This window comes from Chanos chanos, chromosome 16 (genome assembly GCF_902362185.1).
Source record: "Chanos chanos chromosome 16, fChaCha1.1, whole genome shotgun sequence".
Lineage (NCBI taxonomy): Eukaryota > Metazoa > Chordata > Actinopteri > Gonorynchiformes > Chanidae > Chanos > Chanos chanos.
The window spans coordinates 11500143-11520443 of record NC_044510.1 but is presented as its reverse complement, the minus strand read 5'-3'; the positions used below and the strand labels follow the sequence as shown (position 1 = coordinate 11520443).

Sequence of the window (20301 nt, the reverse complement as noted above, 5' to 3'; positions counted from 1 at the left end):
ATCTGCAACGGTAGCCGAAGAATGTTCTAGAAGTGGCTTCCGTTTCCATAGCAACTCATTTGCGAAGGAGGATTTCAGCTGAGCCAGTCTAAAATGGGATGAGGTCGTTTTTTTTTTCTTTTTCTTTCTTTTTTCTTGTTTTTTTTTCTTTTTTTTTTTTTTTTGGTTTTCCCCATTCTGTCTTTACTCGGAGATATCAACTCTCCACCGCTCCATACGGTTTACCCTTCCTGTTTAGAAAATATTGCTTCTTTTACTTGCTCAAAAGAAATTTGGAAACAAACTGTTTTATGGAGGGGCCTTTTATGGCACAGGTTGTATTACCAAGTTGTGAAGCACGAGTTGCAGCCATGCAAGCCAACTTGTGTTTGTGTCAGTCATTCTGAAACTTAATAAATCAAGAATGAAGCCAATAAGACTCTTGTGTCTTATCTCCTGCGTCGGACTGTTTTATCAACACCAGTTTGACTTTATTCAGTTTTCTAAATTATGCTTCATTTCTCTGATTTTGCTCCCCCGTAATGCTAAAATCCCTTTGATGAGGGAACGGCGAGACCTAACGGTTAAGTAGGAATCGTTTAATTGTAAGAGTAATCCTGGTGGGAGGTACAGTCAGAACACTGGGGTCTTAAATACTTCAGTAACACGACTAATTGATTGACTGAACTGTTGAAGCTCCACTGTTTTATAAGCTATTGTTTCCTCAGTGTACCACTCACGCCTGCTAATGGGCCTTCTGAAGTGTAGAACGGAAGAGTTTTAATATGGCTAATCTTTCGCCGCATTCTCCAAAAGCCTTCTGGTGAATTTCATATCGAAGTAATTATGGGCAATAACCTTTTGGTTCTGAATAACCTGAAAGCCAGGTAGGGTTTACAGTGTGATGTCTTCAAGCTGTGACAAATGAATGTTATGTTGCTATGTAGAAGATACTTTAGTGGGTCTTTACCAGTTGTTGTTTTTTTTGTTGTTGTTGTGAAATCAGGACCACTTTCTCCTTATTTTTCTTTCTTTCTTTTTTTTTTTTTTAATCTCAGACAAAAAGTAATTAGCAAACAGAGGAGATTATAGTTGCTGAAGGGTGCAAAGTCTGAATGTCAAACACTGGGCTGGGAAAGTGTTGTATGCTATCCTGAAAAACAAACCTGGAGATAAAAAAAAAGAGCGTATTGGAATAGATACCCTGGATGATGTTGAGTCTGGATAATATCAAGGTAAATTGAAGGGGTCAACTCATTTTCAAAACTCATTTTCACTCAATAAAGGGAAGTCAAAGTACCCCAAAACAGTTTAAGTTTTTCAACCGTTATATATATATATATATATATATATATATATATATATATATTTCTCAGTAAAATGAAAGCCTGGTGAAAACATTCAGCCATGAGAGAAATGGGCTTTTGGGGAACAAGCACAGACTTCAATGTATCCTTTAAGTGTTGGTCTTTTTTGTTTGTTTTTGTTGGTTTTTTTATGTCCTTAAGTATTTGGTGTGGGAATAGTACATGTTACAGTTGAAGAATTATGTTTGTGTGCGGTTCTACAGCGTCTCCAAAGAGGTCAAGGGTCATTCTGTATTAATCTCAACCACAACGTTCTGGAAACGTTCTGGAACGTTAAGTAGTACTTCTTAAGTAATGATTTACTTGTAGTATGAGACATAATAAAACCAAACGGTCTTCACGGAGTCTTTTACGAAGAAGTGTCAAAATCCCTGTAAGAGTTTCATAGACTCTTGTTTTTGAAGCAGCACCTGTCAAATGGAACAAATGTAAGCATAAAAAAAACCACATAAAGAAACAAACAGCAATCGCATTACCATCAGTATCACCGTTAGAAATTTATCTCGAACTCTAGACACTCATCCGTCGAATGGCAAAGCAAGACGTTATAACTTGTAGGCATGGTCGACCGTTCCCGGTAGGTTCTTTCGCGTTTGTAGACTGTGGACGTCCTCTGTCCAAACAAAATAGGGGAAATCAGTCACTGCTGACAATGATGAATGTGACCACCGGGTTTCCAGGAGCTGTTTTATTGAAAATGTAATGGTTGAGAAACTTAATTGTTTTGAGGGTATGTTGGTGAAACCTTACATTTAGTGTAACTTCCCTAAGGAAGTATCCCAGATCTTTACAGGCTGCAAACTTTGTGGCAAGAAAATAGCTGTTTTTACCAATACCTTCGACCGTTGTTGGACGAACAAATCTTTGAAGTTTTATCGATATGTTTGGAACGACTCAAATGAATAACTCAGTCACAATTTGAATGCGTGAATGTATCCATGGTAACCATCAAAGATGCTGATAACATCGTCTTCCTCTGAGAGACAAATATCACACACGAACAGGTCTGCTTTGATAATGCTTTTATGGTCCACCACTGGTGGAAGACAAGTCAGCTTGAAATGAAAAAGGGTTAAACAAAAGAACTCCGCGTTCAAACCAAACCTAAAGAAATCAGCACCTATCACCCAATCGCATTCATAAGTCAACATGTGGAAACTGGAAAATATCTGAGGGGCAACTGACCACTACCTACGTATTATGTAGCCTACGCCAAAAGAATGTTTTTTTTGTTTTTAAAGTAGACAGTCATCGTTTTTAACAATGAAAGCGAAGGGAATTTTGGAATGAACCCACACACGTTAGACATGACTAAATCTTGTAGAATGTGTCGTGTTTCCTGAGTGTCGTAGAATGGCATAGCCGTATCTCTATCAGCGTAAAGGAGGAAAACAAGTTCTCCGCTGCAAGCAAGGAAATAAGCAAGCCGCAAAAACGACTCAAAGAGATTTTTTTGATAGCTGCTGTGCACAGGAAGGCAAAAAAAAAGTATTTTAAAGACGTTTTCCGTCTTCTGCATTTACGGTCGAGCATGTTCGCCTCAGGGTGTCATTTTAGGATGCTGAGAGCCAATAGACCCCTGTACAAAAGGTCATTTATTCCATATGCTGTACACGAGTGCAGAATAACAGCTGCAAGAGACAGACTGTGAGCTGCTTGCACTAACGTGACTTTTGCACTATTTGCACTTGTCTTCTCTGCTGCTGCACGTCCATAGTTACACGATGTGTGTGAATTTTATGTGGTGTAATTCGTGTACTTCAATGTTTATAGTCCTTCAGGAGGAAGCAGCAGAGACAATTTTCCACATAGAAATACCGTCTCTAAACAAAAAAATCTCGCTTGCTAAAGGAATTATTGTTGCTGCTGTTGTTGTTGTTGTTGTTGTTGTGACTTGTTGCGGTACTCCTGTCAATTGATTTTAGTGTTTATTTATTCGTTCATTTCGTGGTGTGTGAATTTTATGTGGTGTAATTCGTGTACTTCAATGTTTATAGTCCTTCAGGAGGAAGCAGCAGAGACAATTTTCCACATAGAAATACCGTCTCTAAACAAAAAAATCTCGCTTGCTAAAGGAATTATTGTTGCTGCTGTTGTTGTTGTTGTTGTGACTTGTTGCGGTACTCCTGTCAATTGATTTTAGTGTTTATTTATTCGTTCATTTCGTGGTTGTCGGGTAGGATGACAAAAGAGAGAGAAGGGATAAAAAAAGGGACAAAGTGAGGAGAGTGCCATTAAAAGTCAGGTATGTAATGACTGTTGGTGTAATCGGAATAGAGAAGCCTGTTAGGGGGCATTCATGACGTTTTCGCTTTTCCTTCGACTGTCTACACTGCTGACTGCTATTGCTGGAGGGTCATGATCATAAAAGCACACACACGAGGCCTACATTCCGTAAAAATAGCGCTGTTGACATCTCTATCTTAAAGTGGTAGCTTCATGCTTTGTTCTGTAGAGTCGAGAGAGGGAGAGCGAGAGAGAGAGAGAGAGAGAGCGCACGGAATTCGCGGAAGTTAAACGACGAAGCGGGTGGGGTTTCTGAGCGAAACAGACACGAAAAGGGGGCTTCGGGGCTAATTCTACAGCAGGAAGTGTTTGGTACACGGGCCTCTCTTAGTATTAAAGAAACAGATTATCGATGTCGCCGTTGCGCAGCCGCCCCACGAGCCACCCATTACATCCATGTTGTCTATGAAGAGAGATTCGGCATCGGCGACAAAGAACGGTTCAACATAGTTTTTGTTTATCATTAAACATGATTTTCGGAATTTCCTGAGGAGAAACCAGGCGCGTGAAGTGACCCCCGTGCATCCAAGATGATGTGTTTACTGTGAGTTGGATTTATTTTTATTAATGTTATGTAAGAACGCCGCACGTGAACGAAACAAGCACTGAATTGGGGAGTAATAATGAGTAACGCGCAAGAAATGTCTCCTGATTTTGTCTTGATGCGCTTGGTTTCGGCTGCGGAGTACGACCGCTTGGATGAAGAGAATTTGTTGTCGAGCAACGGAGTGGTCCCCGGGTTCGGAAAAGCGGTCTTGGGTCATCATGGCAACAACATCAGCAGTGGGTTTGAATTTGAACCGAACAACTCAGCCGCAGGCCCGGCACTCCAGACGAATCCCTCTCCGCACTGTAGTTCACAGCAAGACGGCGGCACCGGAGTGCTTGATGGCGGTGAAATGGCAACTCGATCCCCGGTGTCTGATACGCCTCCACCGCCTGACTTCTCGGTGTCCCAGCGCCTCGAGTTCCCTCACAGCGCGAGCAGAGGCTCACGGGCGCAGCTCATGGTATTCCAGAACCTCCTCCGGCCCGGTGACGGCATTTTAGAGTGCGGGTTGGAACAGTCCGGCTTCCAGGTAGGTGAACCAGATAAACAAGACGTTTGCAGTGCCGGTTTACCGAGTAGTGGTATTGGTGACAGCACAATTTGTACCGCCGACACACATCAGAAACAGCCGTTACCGAGGTTTCAGTGGCATCCTGTCATGAAATTAACAAAGGTGGCAGTGGATGCAAATAAAGGGGGAGAGAGACTTTGTCATCGACATCAGCTAGTCACAGATAGTATGGACTGGCCACCCTTATTGGACAAATCTCTTCATTTTGGCATTTTGGACCCCAGAAAAACTTGTCCACTGGGGAGTCCAGACCCTCACATGGAAGATCCTGTGCTTAACTTAGCAAGGAGGCTTGGGGAGCTAGGACAGGCGTCAAACAAACTACTAAAGGAAGGTGAGATGCCCAGGTGTTCCTGTCAGAGCATCCTGGCGTCAGCCACAGGGGGAATAGGGCCTGGAGAGGATCCAAGTGAAACCAGCGATGCCCTGTTGGTACTGGAGGGCTTGGGCAGTGAGGAGGTGAGTGAACTCGGAATGGTCGCCTGTCCAGGTGACGGGTATAAAGGCGACGTCGGCGCTCGACCTTTCACCCAGGAGGGAAATAAGGAAACGGGGCTGGAGAGCGACGTGACGGGGAGCCCGGCGACCGCGTTCTCCAGCAGCTCTCTCAGCGGACTCATGCATCAGGTGCGCAGGTTAGCTGGGGAGGCCTGCTGTGACCCCCAGGCGTGTCGCCCGCTTTGGGAACCGCTGGGCCTCCAAGTGCCTCCCTCCGACGGCACGGCGGGAGACCCCTCCGCGGAAGCCGCTGCCCTCCCTCCCTCGCCGCTCCGGGGCCAGGAGGCCTCGGCTCCCGCCCCTGCCCCGGCTCCTCTGAGCAGGCCTCCGACGCCCAAGCACGTGGGGTCTCCGCTGGCCGTGGCCGCCCAGAGCCCCGCGGCCGGGGGGGACGGAGACAGGGCCGGCCGGGGCAAATCGCGAAAGGGCTCCCTGAAGGTCCGTCTCAGCAAACTGTTCCGGACGAAAAGCAACAGTGGAGGTAACAGCCACCTGACGGACAAGAGGCCTTCACTGGCCTCGTCCACTTCATCCGGAGGAAGCCTGATGGACGTCTGGGGTTCCAGCAGCTCTGAGCCAGACACGGGGAGGTGAGCGGCCGTTTTTATTTATTTTTTTTTATTATTATTAATATCAGTTATGAATGTGCTCGTCTTAAGGTGTTTTGGAAATTCACATATAAAAGTGACTGTTCATTCCCCCCCCCCCCCCAGTTATTGTTTTACTGATATAAATTTTAAAGCACTATGAAATATAGAAAAAAAAAATGTCAAAAAGAAAAAAATAAGCATAAAAGTCAGACATAAAAGTGCATTTGGAAAGGAACCTGATCATAGATGGGGCACATCTGGCATTTGGGGGTATAGAGGAAGGATAAAGTAGAGCCAGCCGGTACACTGAGTGGCTTTTTTTGAAGAGCATATCCGAAAGAAAGAAAAAAAAACAACGACAAGTAATTCGGAACGCTGTCTAGACGAGCATCCAATCTTCAAAGACTTTTCCTCACCTCTAAAACTAATACTGCAGATACCTGGGGGAAGAGCTAGGCAGGTTGCCAGAAATTTGCCAAGTTTTGGTTCCACAACAAAAAGACATAAATAAATAAAAATAAACCAACAGAAAAACAGAAACATATATATATATATATATATATATATATATGCACTTTTTTAATGTACATTGCAGAGTATATTAGCATTTTAGGTACTGATCTATGTTGATGTGTTTGATGGTTATGTTATTAATAGGCATTTGTTGAGCACGTTCCTGCAAAAAGTTGATTTTTTTTTTTTGGTTTTGTACTTAAAAAGGGATGCAAAGCAGAACTGAACGTACCAAAATGAACGTTGGGTAAATGAATCTACACCTGCCGTGAATTAAATAGCAACATGGAAATCTGCTGTGTGCAGAAGTTTGTGTTTGAACTCTCTGAAAGCTTTTTGATGTTAGTAAACAGTAGCACGGGCTGTTAAAAGGTTCAGTAAATGTACAAAGCCATGTGCACACTTTAGCTCCCCTTGACTAAACAGACCCACTCATTCTCCACGGGCAAAATTATATTCGATTTTCACAACCCTTGGCTTGTTTTAATTTTTTTTTTATTTTTTTTTTTTTATCGGTTAGCGCTGGACGTAGCGGAGCTAATTAGAAAAACATGATCTCGGTTTCACTCACGTCTCACTTTAACCGTGGGTTTAGGATGAGCTGTCTTGGAGCATTAGCTGTTGCAAAAGCTGGCGTAGCCCCAAAGCAACAGTTAAGGGAAAGATTTCCCTCTCCCTGACTTCCTTTTCACTGTAGCGTTCTGTTTTATATCCTTTCTTTTTTCTCTCTCTCTTTTTTTTTTTTTTTTTTGCAGCAACAACAGCAGCAGACCACAGCTTCCCAGGCCTCAAAGTGCCTTTTCTCCTGTTTCATACAGTCCTGCTTTTACAGGTAAGACCAAAACAGCTGTGAGTTACTGTTTACCTATTTATCTGTATACGACCTTGTTTATGTGATTTGTTTTTTGTTTGTTTGTTTAGTTGAAGTTGATCATTATTTAAGCAAGTTTTTCAAAATGCTCATGCGCTAGGTGCACCTAGAGTCTTGAGTATGAACTCATGTCTGGCGCTTATTTTTAATCGTTTCAACAGTTGTTAGCACCTCATGAGTTAACAGACATGCGCTGGTACTTTCCTTATGTTGTGACATAAAAAAAAATAGCACTTTGTAGCCCTTGTTCTTCCACTTTTACTCTGGAGAGGAATTACTCAAACCCAGTCCAGTAGGTTCCATGTCTTATAGTTTTCCGCTAATTTTTAAATTTTTTTTTTTTTTTTTACTTGGGAAGCAGGTGCGCGCATTCATCGGCCAATCCAAGGCTGCAGTATTCCGCCGATTTAAAAAAAAAAACAAAATAAAAAAAAAAAACAGCGATGCTCCGAATGTCTGAGAATGGATTTGAGAAACTCTTTTCTGGGCTGTGCTTGACTCTGGTGCTTCTGTTGGTGTTTGTGAAGAAATGACAGATTGCTGGTGGATATTGTGTATTTGTGTGTGCGTGTGTGTGTGTGTTTTATAGGTCAGTGCTTGAATAGTTGTGTTTGATTGTGAGCGAGAGCGTGTGTGGCATTTCTACTCAATCATCTTTGTCCTGTTTTTCTCTCTCTCTCTCCCTCTCTCTCTCTCTCTCTCGCTCTCTCTCTCTCTCTTTTCCCTGTGAACCACTCCCTCCAGGTGAGACTGTGTCCTTGGTAGATGTGGACATTTCTCGCAGGGGGGGGGGTCTCCTTCACCCTCCCACTCCTCCTCCTCCTCCTCGACGAAGCCTCAGTCTGCTCGGTACCTTTTTTTTTCTCCCTCGCTTTCTCTTCCTCTTTCGCTTCCTTACTTTTCCTTCTTCCCTGTTTGTCCGTTTTGTTTCCTCTCCTCTCGTGTTCTGCTTTTTTTTTTTTTCCCTCTCCTCAGATTTTAACGCCCTCCCTCTCAGAAATGAGTATTTTTTTTTTTTGTCTCAGAAATATGTTTCAGTGTCGTAAACCTTTCTGCATCATAAGCTGTCAGATGTATCAGTGAAGTTACATTGTTTTTCTTAGGTCGTGGTGTTTTTTTTTATCTTTTTTTTTTTTTTGGTCAAATGTATTTAAGTATAATTTAGATTATTTTTTTTGGTAGTATTTGCGCAGTTTCTGACTAATTGAAGTTAATGTTGAGCACCGCTGAATGTTTGCAGTTGAAGAACAAAAAATGTTCAGGCCTAACGCTCTGGTGACCATTACGACTTCTTGGCAGTATAAACCATGAGTACTGAAACAGTAGGAAAGTTTCAATGTTCTTTTGGTGTCCCTTTGATGGGTAGTAGTCCAGGTTAATACAGACCGGCTCCCAAAAAACGAGCTGACGCCTTTTCTTTGACACGCGAAACGCCGGATCTCGTGTGAGACTTGTGTGGACTTAACCATTTGTGAGGATGTGGCCAAAGATGCAAAGGCAGAAGGAACGGAATAAAAGTGAAATGACCTTTGTCTTATTGCTCTCATTTCAACTGGCGTCACTTTAACTGCACAACACAGCGTCTGCAGAGCGATTCCTGCACACGCTGACTTCAGTTTCTGTCAGCTTTTCATTCTTACCCGCTTGACGCATCTGAACAATGCATAGTGGGAGGACACACTGACCACAAAACTGAACTGAGTGAGAGAGGAGTAGAGAGAGAAAGAGAGAGAGGAAGAAAAAAAAACCCTCTTGACTGATTGTAATCTTGCCGTTTTTACTCAGCGCTATTGAATTAAGTTGTTTGTCACCTTGTCATCTTGTGTTGAAATAAGCATTTGGTAAATTGCTAGTGATGACATAAAATGATTCTCACGAACATAACCTTTTTTGTTTTTTGTTTTTTTTTAAGAGATGGAACGTAGTTCTGTTGTAGCGTAAGACGTTAGGCAGAGTTTCCAGAGGTGACCGGAAAGGCGTTAAGCAGTTATGTATGTGTCAGAGTGGTGTTGATGCGGTTAAGTCAGTGACATTACATGCAATTTTTTGTGTGTGTGTCTGATTCTCCTGTTTTCTTCAAATAACGTTCAAGAGACACATTTAAATGATTATGCTACTGAATTATTCTTAAAAAATTATACTATACCTCCTCTATGAAAAAAAAAAAATCCTAATTTGTCATGTTTGTGTCGAAACTTGTGAATGTCACGGTGGTGTAACCAACCAGACATACAGTCAAAGAACAAGCCTTACATAGTTTAGTTGCATTGGTGACATGATTTTTTTTGAGATCTTTGTGTTTGACATTTGCAAGCAAACAAAAATGACCATTCGTGATGAAGGGCATAAAAAGAATTTAAAACGATACCTCTACATGAGGGCGGCATTGGTGGTGCAGCGGTTAGCGCTGTCGCCTCACAGCAAGAAAGGTCCTGGGTTTGTTTCCCAGCCTGTCGGACAGGTTCCTCTCTGTGTGGAGTTTGCATGTTCTCACTGCGTCTGCATGGGTTTCCGCCGAGAGCTCCGGTTTCCAACGATAAGTAAGTCAGGTGAATTGGAGATACTAAATTGCCCCTTGAGTGTCTGCCCTGTGATGGACTGGCGACCTGTCCAGGGTGTCTCCCTCTCCCTTCACCATATGAGCACTGGAATAGACTCCAGCACCCTGCAACTCTAATTAGGATAAGCAGCTTGGAAAGCGAATGAACCTCTATGTGACTTTTTTTAGGTGCAAAAATACTCATTTAAAACGCTTCTTACAAACATAACCTTTTTTTTTTTTTTAGAGATGGCTCTCTTGTAGCGTAAGACATTAGGCAGAGTTTCCAAAGGTGACTGGAAAGGCGTGAAGCAGTTCCATATGTGTCAGAGTGGTGTTGATGTGGTGAAGTCAGTGACATTGCATGCAGTTTTATGTGTCTGATTCTCCTGTTTTCTTAAAAAATTATACTGTATCTCACTTTGTGGGTGTAACATTCATTTGTCATGTTTGTGTCAGAGGTTGTATGTCAAGGTGGTGTAACCAACCAGACAACCAGTCAAAGAACATGCCTTACATAGTTTAGTTGCATTGGTGACATGATTTTCTTTGAGAGCTTTGTGTTAGACGTTTGCAAGCAAACAAAAGTGACCATAAGTAATAAATGACATGAAAGGAATTTAAAACTGTGTGATTGCTTTTTTAAGAAACAAAAAAATAATTTTTCAGCTTATGGGACACATGTGCGTTAATTTGAATGATACCCTGCTTTGCCGTTTTCTTGGTGGTAAAACCGAACATCTTGTTTAAAAGTTCACGAATGCTATTTTAAAGGCTCTCAAAATCAAAATGAGTACATAGAGTACATTCTTGCAGACTTAAAAAATGCATTGTAAATCCATCTTTTTTTTTTAGTTTCTTTCTCTGAACCATTTACACTTGTTCTGTTTGCAGAGCTGTGCAAATCACGGGCAAATGTTACATTTTTTTTAACCGTTACGACTCTTTCGGAACTCAAGAGTTTAATTATCGGCTAGCGTGCGGATTTAAAGAGGCTGGTGCGGGAGTCAGTGTTTTTTGTGCTGCTGCGTGTTGGTCGGGTGAAATTTGAACATTTCTGTCTTCTTCTTTTTTTTCTTTCTTTCTCTCTCTTTTTTTTTTTTTTTGCCGCTGCTCTCATTGCAGATGATTTTGGTGGACCGCAGCCTGGACCTTTTCTAGCGAACGTTGTTGGGGCATCCATGCAGTCTCTGCCGCTACGCCCTCCTCCCCTCCACACCAACATGCAGCACAGTCTGAGCCTCAATGGTAGGTGCATAGACCACTTAAAGAGGAAGTTCACCTTTTTTTTTTTTTTTTTTTTGACCGCTAACGGTTCGCAATGCAAATGTCCTTTTTCTCAGCACCTCAACATTCTTTCGACTCTCATTTTAGATTAAGCCAAGTTTCACGAGAATAACTATTACATATATTTAGTGTTCTGAATGTGCTTTACAATCATGAGTTGAAATAATAGTATATTCTGTCTAGAAGCTGTAAAAGCTCTGTTTAACAAACATGAATTCTCATATTCAAATATGCAAAATATATATATATATATTCCAAGCAGAGGGCGTATTTCGTATTGCAAGAGGTTATATCCTGTACTCTGCTTCAGATGTAAAAGACAGTAAATTTCTCTGTGAAAGGGGTCTGTGACATTGTGAAAAAAGCAAGAGAACTGATGTCTTAATAGCCCGGCTCCAAACCACAGACTTTTTTTGAGCCAAACCCCCCCCTCCCAAAAACAAACATTTAACCAATTGACACAATTTGAGTTTTTTTTGTTACACAAAATGACCTCATTTATCTTTCACTGACGATGGACATGTTTATGCTTTTCCTAACTGGTATACAAATGTATGCTTCTTTTTTTTTCCTATACATAATGCACCCCCCCCCCCCCCCACCCCCCGCCACCCCAATAAAGAACACATTTAACGTCTCTTAATGTGACTGAGATTTGAGGCGAACGGAGCGTGAAGGTTTGCACGCAGGCAGTGTTCTCGGCGTTCTTCCCCCGACGAACAGACCAACGGAGAAGAGACAGAAACAGATTGAACATATGCTCTTTACGCTTCAGACACGCTCCTCAGGGGAGTTCCGCGGCCGACTCGGCTCCAACAGGACAGCCAAGTCACGGCGCGCGGAGGACAGCCGCCCCTGCTTTGCCCTTTGAGCCGCGCTGATGCCAGCAGCTTTGCCACCAGCCTGCGAGAACTGGAGAAGGTAAGACAAACACCTGGCACCTCAGTGGTGAGGGGAATTTAAACAAACAAGCGTCCTGTCGCAAGTGATTCGGAACCCTGGAAGTCTGCGTCCTTCGCTTGGATTTGTGTGAATGCGTTTGTCTGTGTTGTGACAAAGTAAACGTGTTTTTTTTTTTTAATGCTAAAATTGTGTTGTTTCAGTGAAGTAACGGATTTTTTTTTTTTTTTTTTTTGCAACTTCATGTCCTTTTGTGTAACCTCTGTTTCTTTTAATCTAGGTTCAGTCAGAGTTTGTGCTCTAATGTTGTCTTAGTGTTGATATACTTTAATTACGCAGGTCTCATCTTTATCAGCCCTTTTGTCCTTTTGTGTAACCATGGTTTCCGTTTCTGTTTGATGTGTACAGATAGACAGGATATGTCTTTGCACTCCAGCGATGTGTTAGTTTTGTTATACAACAAGTACAGAAGTTTCATTTTTGAAACTGTGTCCTTTAGTGTAACTACTGTGACATACCAGTGTAATTACTATGCACTTTGCGTGTGACAATTTAACTTGATCTCTTTTTGCTGCAGCCGGTAACTGTATCAGTGTTAGTTGTGCAATGGCGAGTGTGTTAATTTACTGGGTCAAATTCTGCTCTGAATAAAGCGCATGTTGTGATGCGTGTGTTATCTTGCCGGCAGTGTGGCTGGTACTGGGGTCCTATGAACTGGGAGGACGCAGAGATGAAGCTGAAAGGGAAACCAGACGGATCGTTTCTGGTGCGAGACAGTTCAGATCCACGTTATATCCTCAGCCTCAGCTTTCGCTCCCAAGGAGTCACGCACCACACACGCATGGAGCACTATAGAGGTAAACACATACAGTATATGCACACACTCACACTCACAACACACAACTCTCACACACACTCACAACACACACTCTCACACATACACGCACCACACACGCATGGAGCACTATAGAGGTAAACACATACAGTATATCCACACACTCACACTCACAACACACAACTCTCACACACACTCACAACACACACTCTCACACATACACGCACCACACACGCATGGAGCACTATAGAGGTAAACACATACAGTATATGCACACACTCACACTCACAACACACAACTCTCACACACACTCACAACACACACTCTCACACACACTCACAACACACACTCTCACACATACACGCACCACACACGCATGGAGCACTATAGAGGTAAACACATACAGTATATGCACACACTCACACTCACAACACACATCACACGCACACGCACACACACTACCACATACACACATGCACATTCGCAACACTCACACACACTCACACACACACTCACACATGCACACACTTACACGCACACTCACAACACACAACTCTCACACACACTCACAACACACACTCTCACACATACACGCACACGCACACGCACACTCACAACTCTCACACACACACACACACACACACTTATATGGATAAACAGAGAGCTTTAGAGGAAAAGAATATGACTACTCAGTTCACTCATTTACAGAGACACTGAAAACGCATGGAACAGTGCTAAAATAAAACACACGCCGTTACTTTGAGTGATCTCATACAGGAAGCACAGCTGGCATAAGGTACATGCGAGCTTGTTCGGCGTAGACAAATTGACATATTTCACTGAAATAGACTCGTACACAACCCCTTTGAAACAGGAAGCTATTTTAAGGTGCTAGTTTTTGCTTCCTATCGAGTTGCTGTATAAACAGAACGGAGGACCCGTGTCCCATCTTGTTTTTGACCTACTTAAACGCGTGTCACCAGTCTGAAATGTATTCCAACGGAAAACAGCTTTCAAGTAGGATACCTTAATCATCTTCAGTGTCCTTTTCAATATTCTATGAAGCTAATTTGAATTCAAGTGGGTCTTAGAATAGGTTGTGTACTCTTGATACAAGGACTAGTTCTCTTCAGTAGCTCTGTGTGTACAAACTCTTATGAATGTAGTGAATGTAAGACTTACCGCTTTCTTATTTGTGTGTTTCCATGTACACGGACAGACACGATTCTCATGATTCTTTAAGTCGCTGGCATGCTCATATTTATCCGAGCATATGTGTGTATCTATCTGCTGTATATCTATATCTATCACAATGTTCTAAGAATGTAAAACCACACTCTCTCTATCTCTCTCTCACTCTCTCTGCCTGTCTGTCTGTCTCTCTCTCTCTGTCACTTCCACTCTCTCTCTCTCCCTCTGTCACTCTCTCTCTCTCTGCCTCTCTGTCTCTCTCTTTCTCTTTTTCTCACACACACACACATACACAAAATATACACGCACATAAAGTTTAGGACACACACTGATACCCGTCTCATTTCTCTCACAAAAACAACTTGCTACAGTGCTAACCAGTCAAATATTTCTTTGACAGGTACACAGTTTCCTGTTTATGTCCAAGCTATTGATGTGTGCAATGTGTGTGTGTGTGTGTGTGTGTTTGCAGGGACCTTCAGCCTTTGGTGTCACCCTAAGTTCGAGGATCGCTGCCATTCTGTGGTGGAATTCATCGAACGTGCCATCATGCACTCGAAGAACGGCAAATTCCTCTACTTCCTGCGTTCCCGCGTTCCCGGTGAGCTCTACAGAAGACCCCGTAGCACAACGGGAGTCACACCCCCCCCCCCCCTCTATCTCTCTCTCTCTCTCTCTCCCTCCCTTTCTTTAATGTGGTCACTGTATACACCTCATGTACTCGTCCAGTTTCGCATCTGCAGCTTGTCAGTGCGGGGGTGCACAGCCGGTCTCAGAGGGCTTAGACACAAAAGGCTTTGTGTTTGTGAAGGGGTTTGTGTCTTTTCCCTTCGTGAGGTTACTCAGACCTGGGTGACATCTTGCCTTGGTAGCATGGGCAACACTGTACTTGAATGAGAGAAGAAGACAAAGTGGACTTTGTTTAAAATAAAAAAAAAAAAAAAAAAAAAAAGAAAGAAAAAAAGGAAAAGTCTGACTGGAATAAGATCAGTAAATCATGAATACGGTCAATAACTGCCAAATTTTGAACCTCCTCTAAAAAACGATCTCATGTAATTTGGAGAAATTGCAGCTCTCTTAACCATTTTTCTCTTAATGAATTCCAACTGCACTCCAACTGAGTGTTTCTGGTAATGCTGACTCACCAGATACAATCAGTCATCTGGTTATTGTATTGCTCAGTTAGATGTCGAGGACTGGGCTATGATTTGGGGAGGGGGAAGGGAGGGGGGGGTTTGGAATAGTGACAGCCATAGATTCAGAAACACTGTTCTTATTATTTAACGAAAAGCTGAAATTAAAATAAAACTTTTTTTTTTTTTTTTTACTAAAGTTAAAATAAAGCTTTATTGTTTATTCAGTCTCAAAACGGAAAAAAAGAGTAAAGAACCTTGTTCAGATCTTATCTGATATCTATTTCTGCCAACATATTTGACTAAGCATGTAAGTTAGATTTAACAGTGTTTAGATTTGAGTATACAGAGGTGGTGTCTGCCTTGCGAAGCTTTTATTTATTTATTTTTTTCCCCCTGTATGAAATTGTTCTGTGTCTTTCTCTCTAATGGTGAATTTCTCCTCCTCCTCCTCCTCCTCCTCCTCCTGTAGGGTTACCCCCCACGCCCGTGCAGCTCCTGTACCCCGTGTCTCGATTCAGCAGCGTCAAATCCCTGCAGCACCTCTGCCGTTTCTGCATCCGTCAGCTGGTCCGCATCGACCACATCCAAGATCTCCCGCTTCCCACGTGTGTATACTCACACATGCACACGCGCACGCACACATGTACACACACACACACGCACACGTACACACATGCACACACACACACACACGCACACGTACACACATGCACACACGCACGCACACACATACACGCGCGCGCTGGTTCAGACATGCAGTAGCTAAAGGGCTGTGGAGAGACTTTCTGTATTTTCACTCTGTCTCAACATGAACAGATACTTGAACAGAACCACATTTATTTTCAAAATGTCCAAATTTTATTGCTTGTAGTAAACTGGTTACTGTGTCGTTCTTTAAAATCTCTGATAAAATGCTCGTACTTGTTCTCATTCTCTCTCCCTCCCTCCCTCTCTCCGTCTCCCTCTCTCTTTTCTCGTTTTCTCTCTCTCTCTGTCTCCTCCTTCCTTTCTCTCTGTTTTCACTTTTTCTCTCTCTCTCTGTCTCTCTCTTGCCTTTTCTCTTTTTCTGTCTCTCTGTCTCCCTGTCTCCCTCTCTCTCTCTTTCTGTCTCTTTCTCCCTCTCTCTCTTTTTTCTCTCTCTCTCTCTCAGGCCTTTGATAATGTACTTGAGCAAGTTTTATTACTATGATCCCGAGGAAGAAATGTACTTGTCAATCAAGGAGACAGGAAGAGACACTGGTGCTGCACAGGGGGTGGAGTCCCAGACGTAGCAGACGGAGCTCAGATGAAGTAAGCATCCGCTGGGCACAGCTCCCATACGTAGCGGTAGAATGATTAATGGGCTAAAATAACAACCGCCTGTATCGCGATCATTTTACAAAATGCGTCAAAAACCTCTTTTTTGGTCAGCGAGTCACGTTTCTATTTTGGGCAACCCTTTCGGTAAATGTAAAGATGTAAAACATGCTTCCCACGAACGAATGAGGCAGTAAATAATAGACCTGTTACTTTTAAATCTTACTGCGGCATTTTTCCTTGAATATGACATTGCTTTTTTAATGGCATATGACGTAATCTGTTTGACTGGTCTGTTCTCAAACAGTCATGTGAGGTTTATCTGTCAGTAATGGAAAGGCTTTTTTTTTTTTTTTTTTGCATCCTACCAAGTTCCAATTTGCGGAAAATGTTTACCAGAACGTTATGTAATACATTGCTGAATATGACAGTTTCCATTTACAGGCTCTGTTTGTCGACTTACTGTTTGGTCTTCAAACTCACATCTAAAACTCTGCAAAGGTATATGTATGGGTTTTCTGAACCTGTGGGATTGCATTGACTTTTAAAATGACTTTTTACAAAAATCTCCAATGCTTAAAGGAAAGTCAAGCAGATTACAAAAAAGTTGTACAAGGAGCTCCTTCAGGGAAACTGATACCTTTTGATGAAATCGCTCACGCTTATAACTGCAAACTTTCAACCGTGTCTACGTTTTCAGCTGTTTTATACACCTCTGTAATATTTCATACATCTCTTTAACGCTAGAACACCCAGTGCTGTGAAACAGTTCTTCCTCTTGAGCCACACTCTTGACTGCCCTCTGGTGGCAGGAGAATGTAATGCAAATAGCTGAAGTGGAGAGTAGACTGTACAGAATTACAGCCCTGAAAATAAAAGATTGTTATGTTAGTATAGTCGGCAGCACAGGAACGTGAAAAATGTTACGCTGTAAAGATTTTACTCTTACAGAGTAAACTGTCAAATTACTTAAACAGAAATACTCAATGTAAGTATATGTAGGATCAGATCACCCATATCACAGCTGTATAAACTGAGAATATGAGTTTGACCTCCTTTTTGTACTCAAGCAGAAATACTTGTACAATGTTACGAAACTGGCTCTTCTACAAAGCCGGCTGTAGTCGCAGATCAAACCTTTTTTTCGTTTCTAAATTTATTCTCTTCCTGATGTCTGTTAATTGTCTCCTGTCTCTTTTCCAGATCTTTATTTTTCTAACGTGGACGTCCCTCAAGACTGCAGCTAAGATTGGAGGGGTGCCAGTCAGATGCCTGAGTGACAGCTTGCTGATCCAATCAATCGATGGGGCCACGTCCAATGCCACGGCAGGGATTCGGATGATCCGCCCGCCTCACGTTGTCTCGCTCTCTCTCTCTCTCTGTGCAGGAAAGAGGATGTGGAAACCAGCCTGGCAAAGAGTTAAGACCTCTCTCCCATCGCCCCCCCCCCCCCCCCCCACGAGGGGTCGAGGCAGCTCGGAAGAGCTTTCTGACTGGTACTGTTAGTGTCTCCCTCCTCAACCAAGACTGTGTTAGTGCATTGTCGTGATAATATTAATATATCAGCTGGGGATTTGAGACTGGAAATGCAGAAACTCGACGCAGAACTGAAGGATGAACGTGGAGCAAGATGAAGCTTGAGACCACAATGCACTTGTCTTCTTCTTCTTTATTTTTTTTTTTCTTTTTTCTTTTTTTTTGTCTTTCCAGTTTGCGAAGAGTCATCTCCTTTGAAGGTGGAAGGGATTTGCCAGTTAGCCAGCGGCGGAATTGCGTTTTTTTGGGGGGGGTTTTTTTTTTGGTTGTTGTTGTCGTTGTCATCGTTGCTCCAACGTGAAGAGATCATTTTCAGCTGCCTCAAGAGACACAAGTTTCCTCAGAAATGCAGAGAGATATCCTCTCGTTCTTGATCGGCACCTTCTAGAAAGACTGTTTGAACTGTAATGATGAGTGTTTGCGTCTGCGTCTGCGTGTGCGTGTGCGTGTGAGTGTGCGTGTGTGTGTGGGTGGGTGAGTGCGTGTATATACTGTATGCTGTATTCAGTTGGGGTTGCTTGAAGGTGCCCCACTGTTTTGCAAAGAGTCGTCATCTGTCCTAAATTCAGCTCAGAAACTACATTTTCATGACTGGAAACAGAAAAAAACAAAAGAATTCTGTGAAAGACAAGTGTCACCACTGGCCAAAGCATAACAAAACAAAACAACAAAACAGTAATAAAAAAAAACTGGGTTGAAAAGAGCTTTTGTGGCACGTCTGTTTTTACTTTCTGAAACGACTCGGGACTTCTGTCAGGGGACCGGCGTAGAGTTTTGCAAACTGCTAAATTTAAGGGTTTTTTCCTCAGAGGAAAAAAAGTTCACATGACCATCGCATTTACACAGTTCATTATCACCGCACGTCGCCAAAAGAAAGAAAAAAAAAAAAGAAAAGAAAAGAAAAAGAACAATGAACGGAAACATATTCCTGGATTGCAGTATTTATGCAAGGTAAGCTGCCACATTCAGTCACGGAAGATCAGTGAATATATCAAATCATCCTGGGACTAGTGTAATTATTTGCATCATATTTTGTAATACATTGGTACTGTCCAATTTTTCCAAGTCTCTCTCCAGGAGTGTAGATTCAAAGGAATGAAACTGTTAGGTTGGCCTTTCTACATCTGTTACTGCTGCCTACCTGTTTATTTCTTTCTTATATTTAGATTTGTTTTGTTATTATTGCCTTAACTATTACGAACAAAAATTAGTTATTATTTATGATTTGTTTTGTTATTATTACCTTAACTATCATTAACAAAAGGTAGTTATTATTTATGATTTGTTATTATTACCTTAACTATCATTAACAAAAAGTAGTAACGAAGATAATCATGTATCGTCTTCAAACCTAGTCCCGGCTAAATTTCCCCTGGGCTCAATAAAGTATCTATCTATCTATCTATCTATCTATCTATCTATCTATCTATCTATCTATCTATCTATCCAGCTATCATAGGAGCGAAAGCATCAATAACCACTTACAAGAAGTTGTAACTTGCTTGCAGTTTTTAAGTAAAACTGGAGGTGTACAAGTGCCCCAGATACAAGCCACAGGAAATAACATCTTCCTTTGACATCATGGGTACCAGACCTGAGTGTAGCATACTGTGACCAACAGACAGGCGAAGGAGGGCAGCGGCAGAGGGAGCGAGAGACGTTAAAAAGCCTTCAGGGTACAGTTTCAACGGTTAACGTGTCTGAATTTGAACAAACGTCAAAGTGAGGGATCATTCTAATCATTCTTTTGACATAATTTCATTATTATAACTGACAAATATTTTTTGGATTTGCATTAATTAATAAAAGACTGATTACTGACACAGATTGCTTGTTAAAGTGAGTCAGATGTGAAGGCTTACCTACTTTTCTTGACCACACAAAAAAAAAAAAAGGCGAATGCTTTGTTTCTAGATCTGTCACAGTTTTCAAATAGTTATGTTATTTGGCTGCATATCTAGCCCCATATCTAATCCTCTCTCTCTCTCATTTTTTTTTTTTTTTTCATTTTAGTTTTGGATACTTTATTAACCTCCATGGGGAAATTAGGTCTCTGCATTTTAACCCATCCAGAGCAGTGAACACACACAAACACACACCCAGAGCAGTGGGCAGCCATACAGTCGGGGGGAGCAGTTGGGGGGGTTAAGCTACCTTGCTTAAGGGCACCTGAGCCATGCATACTGAGGGAGGGGAAAGTACTGTTCATTCACACACACAGCCCTGGCTACCCCAAAAAACATTTCTTGTCAGAAGTGGGATTCGAACCCACGCCTCCAGGGGAGACTGCGACCTGAACGCAGCGCCTTAGACCGCTCGGCCATCCTGACTGCGCAAAGTGCATCTGTGTGTTTCT

At 42.2% G+C, this 20301-nt stretch overlaps 1 protein-coding gene and 1 non-coding gene across 2 annotated transcripts; one reads left to right on the top strand and one right to left on the bottom strand.

The window, feature by feature from the left end:
• Positions 1-4639: 4639 nt before the first annotated feature.
• LOC115829677 (suppressor of cytokine signaling 7-like) lies at positions 4640-17725 on the top strand. The gene is made up of 8 exons (XM_030793843.1): positions 4640-5841; positions 7122-7186; positions 11827-11972; positions 12640-12808; positions 14450-14578; positions 15583-15718; positions 16264-16403; positions 17613-17725. The coding sequence occupies exons 1-7, from the start codon at positions 4640-4642 to the stop codon at positions 16382-16384; spliced, it is 1968 nt and encodes a 655-aa protein (XP_030649703.1). The 3' UTR covers positions 16385-16403; positions 17613-17725.
• A 2467-nt stretch (positions 17726-20192) lies between these two features.
• On the bottom strand, positions 20193-20275 carry trnal-cag (transfer RNA leucine (anticodon CAG)). Its single transcript has one exon. It is a non-coding gene; the product is annotated as a tRNA-Leu (tRNA).
• Positions 20276-20301: the final 26 nt, after the last annotated feature.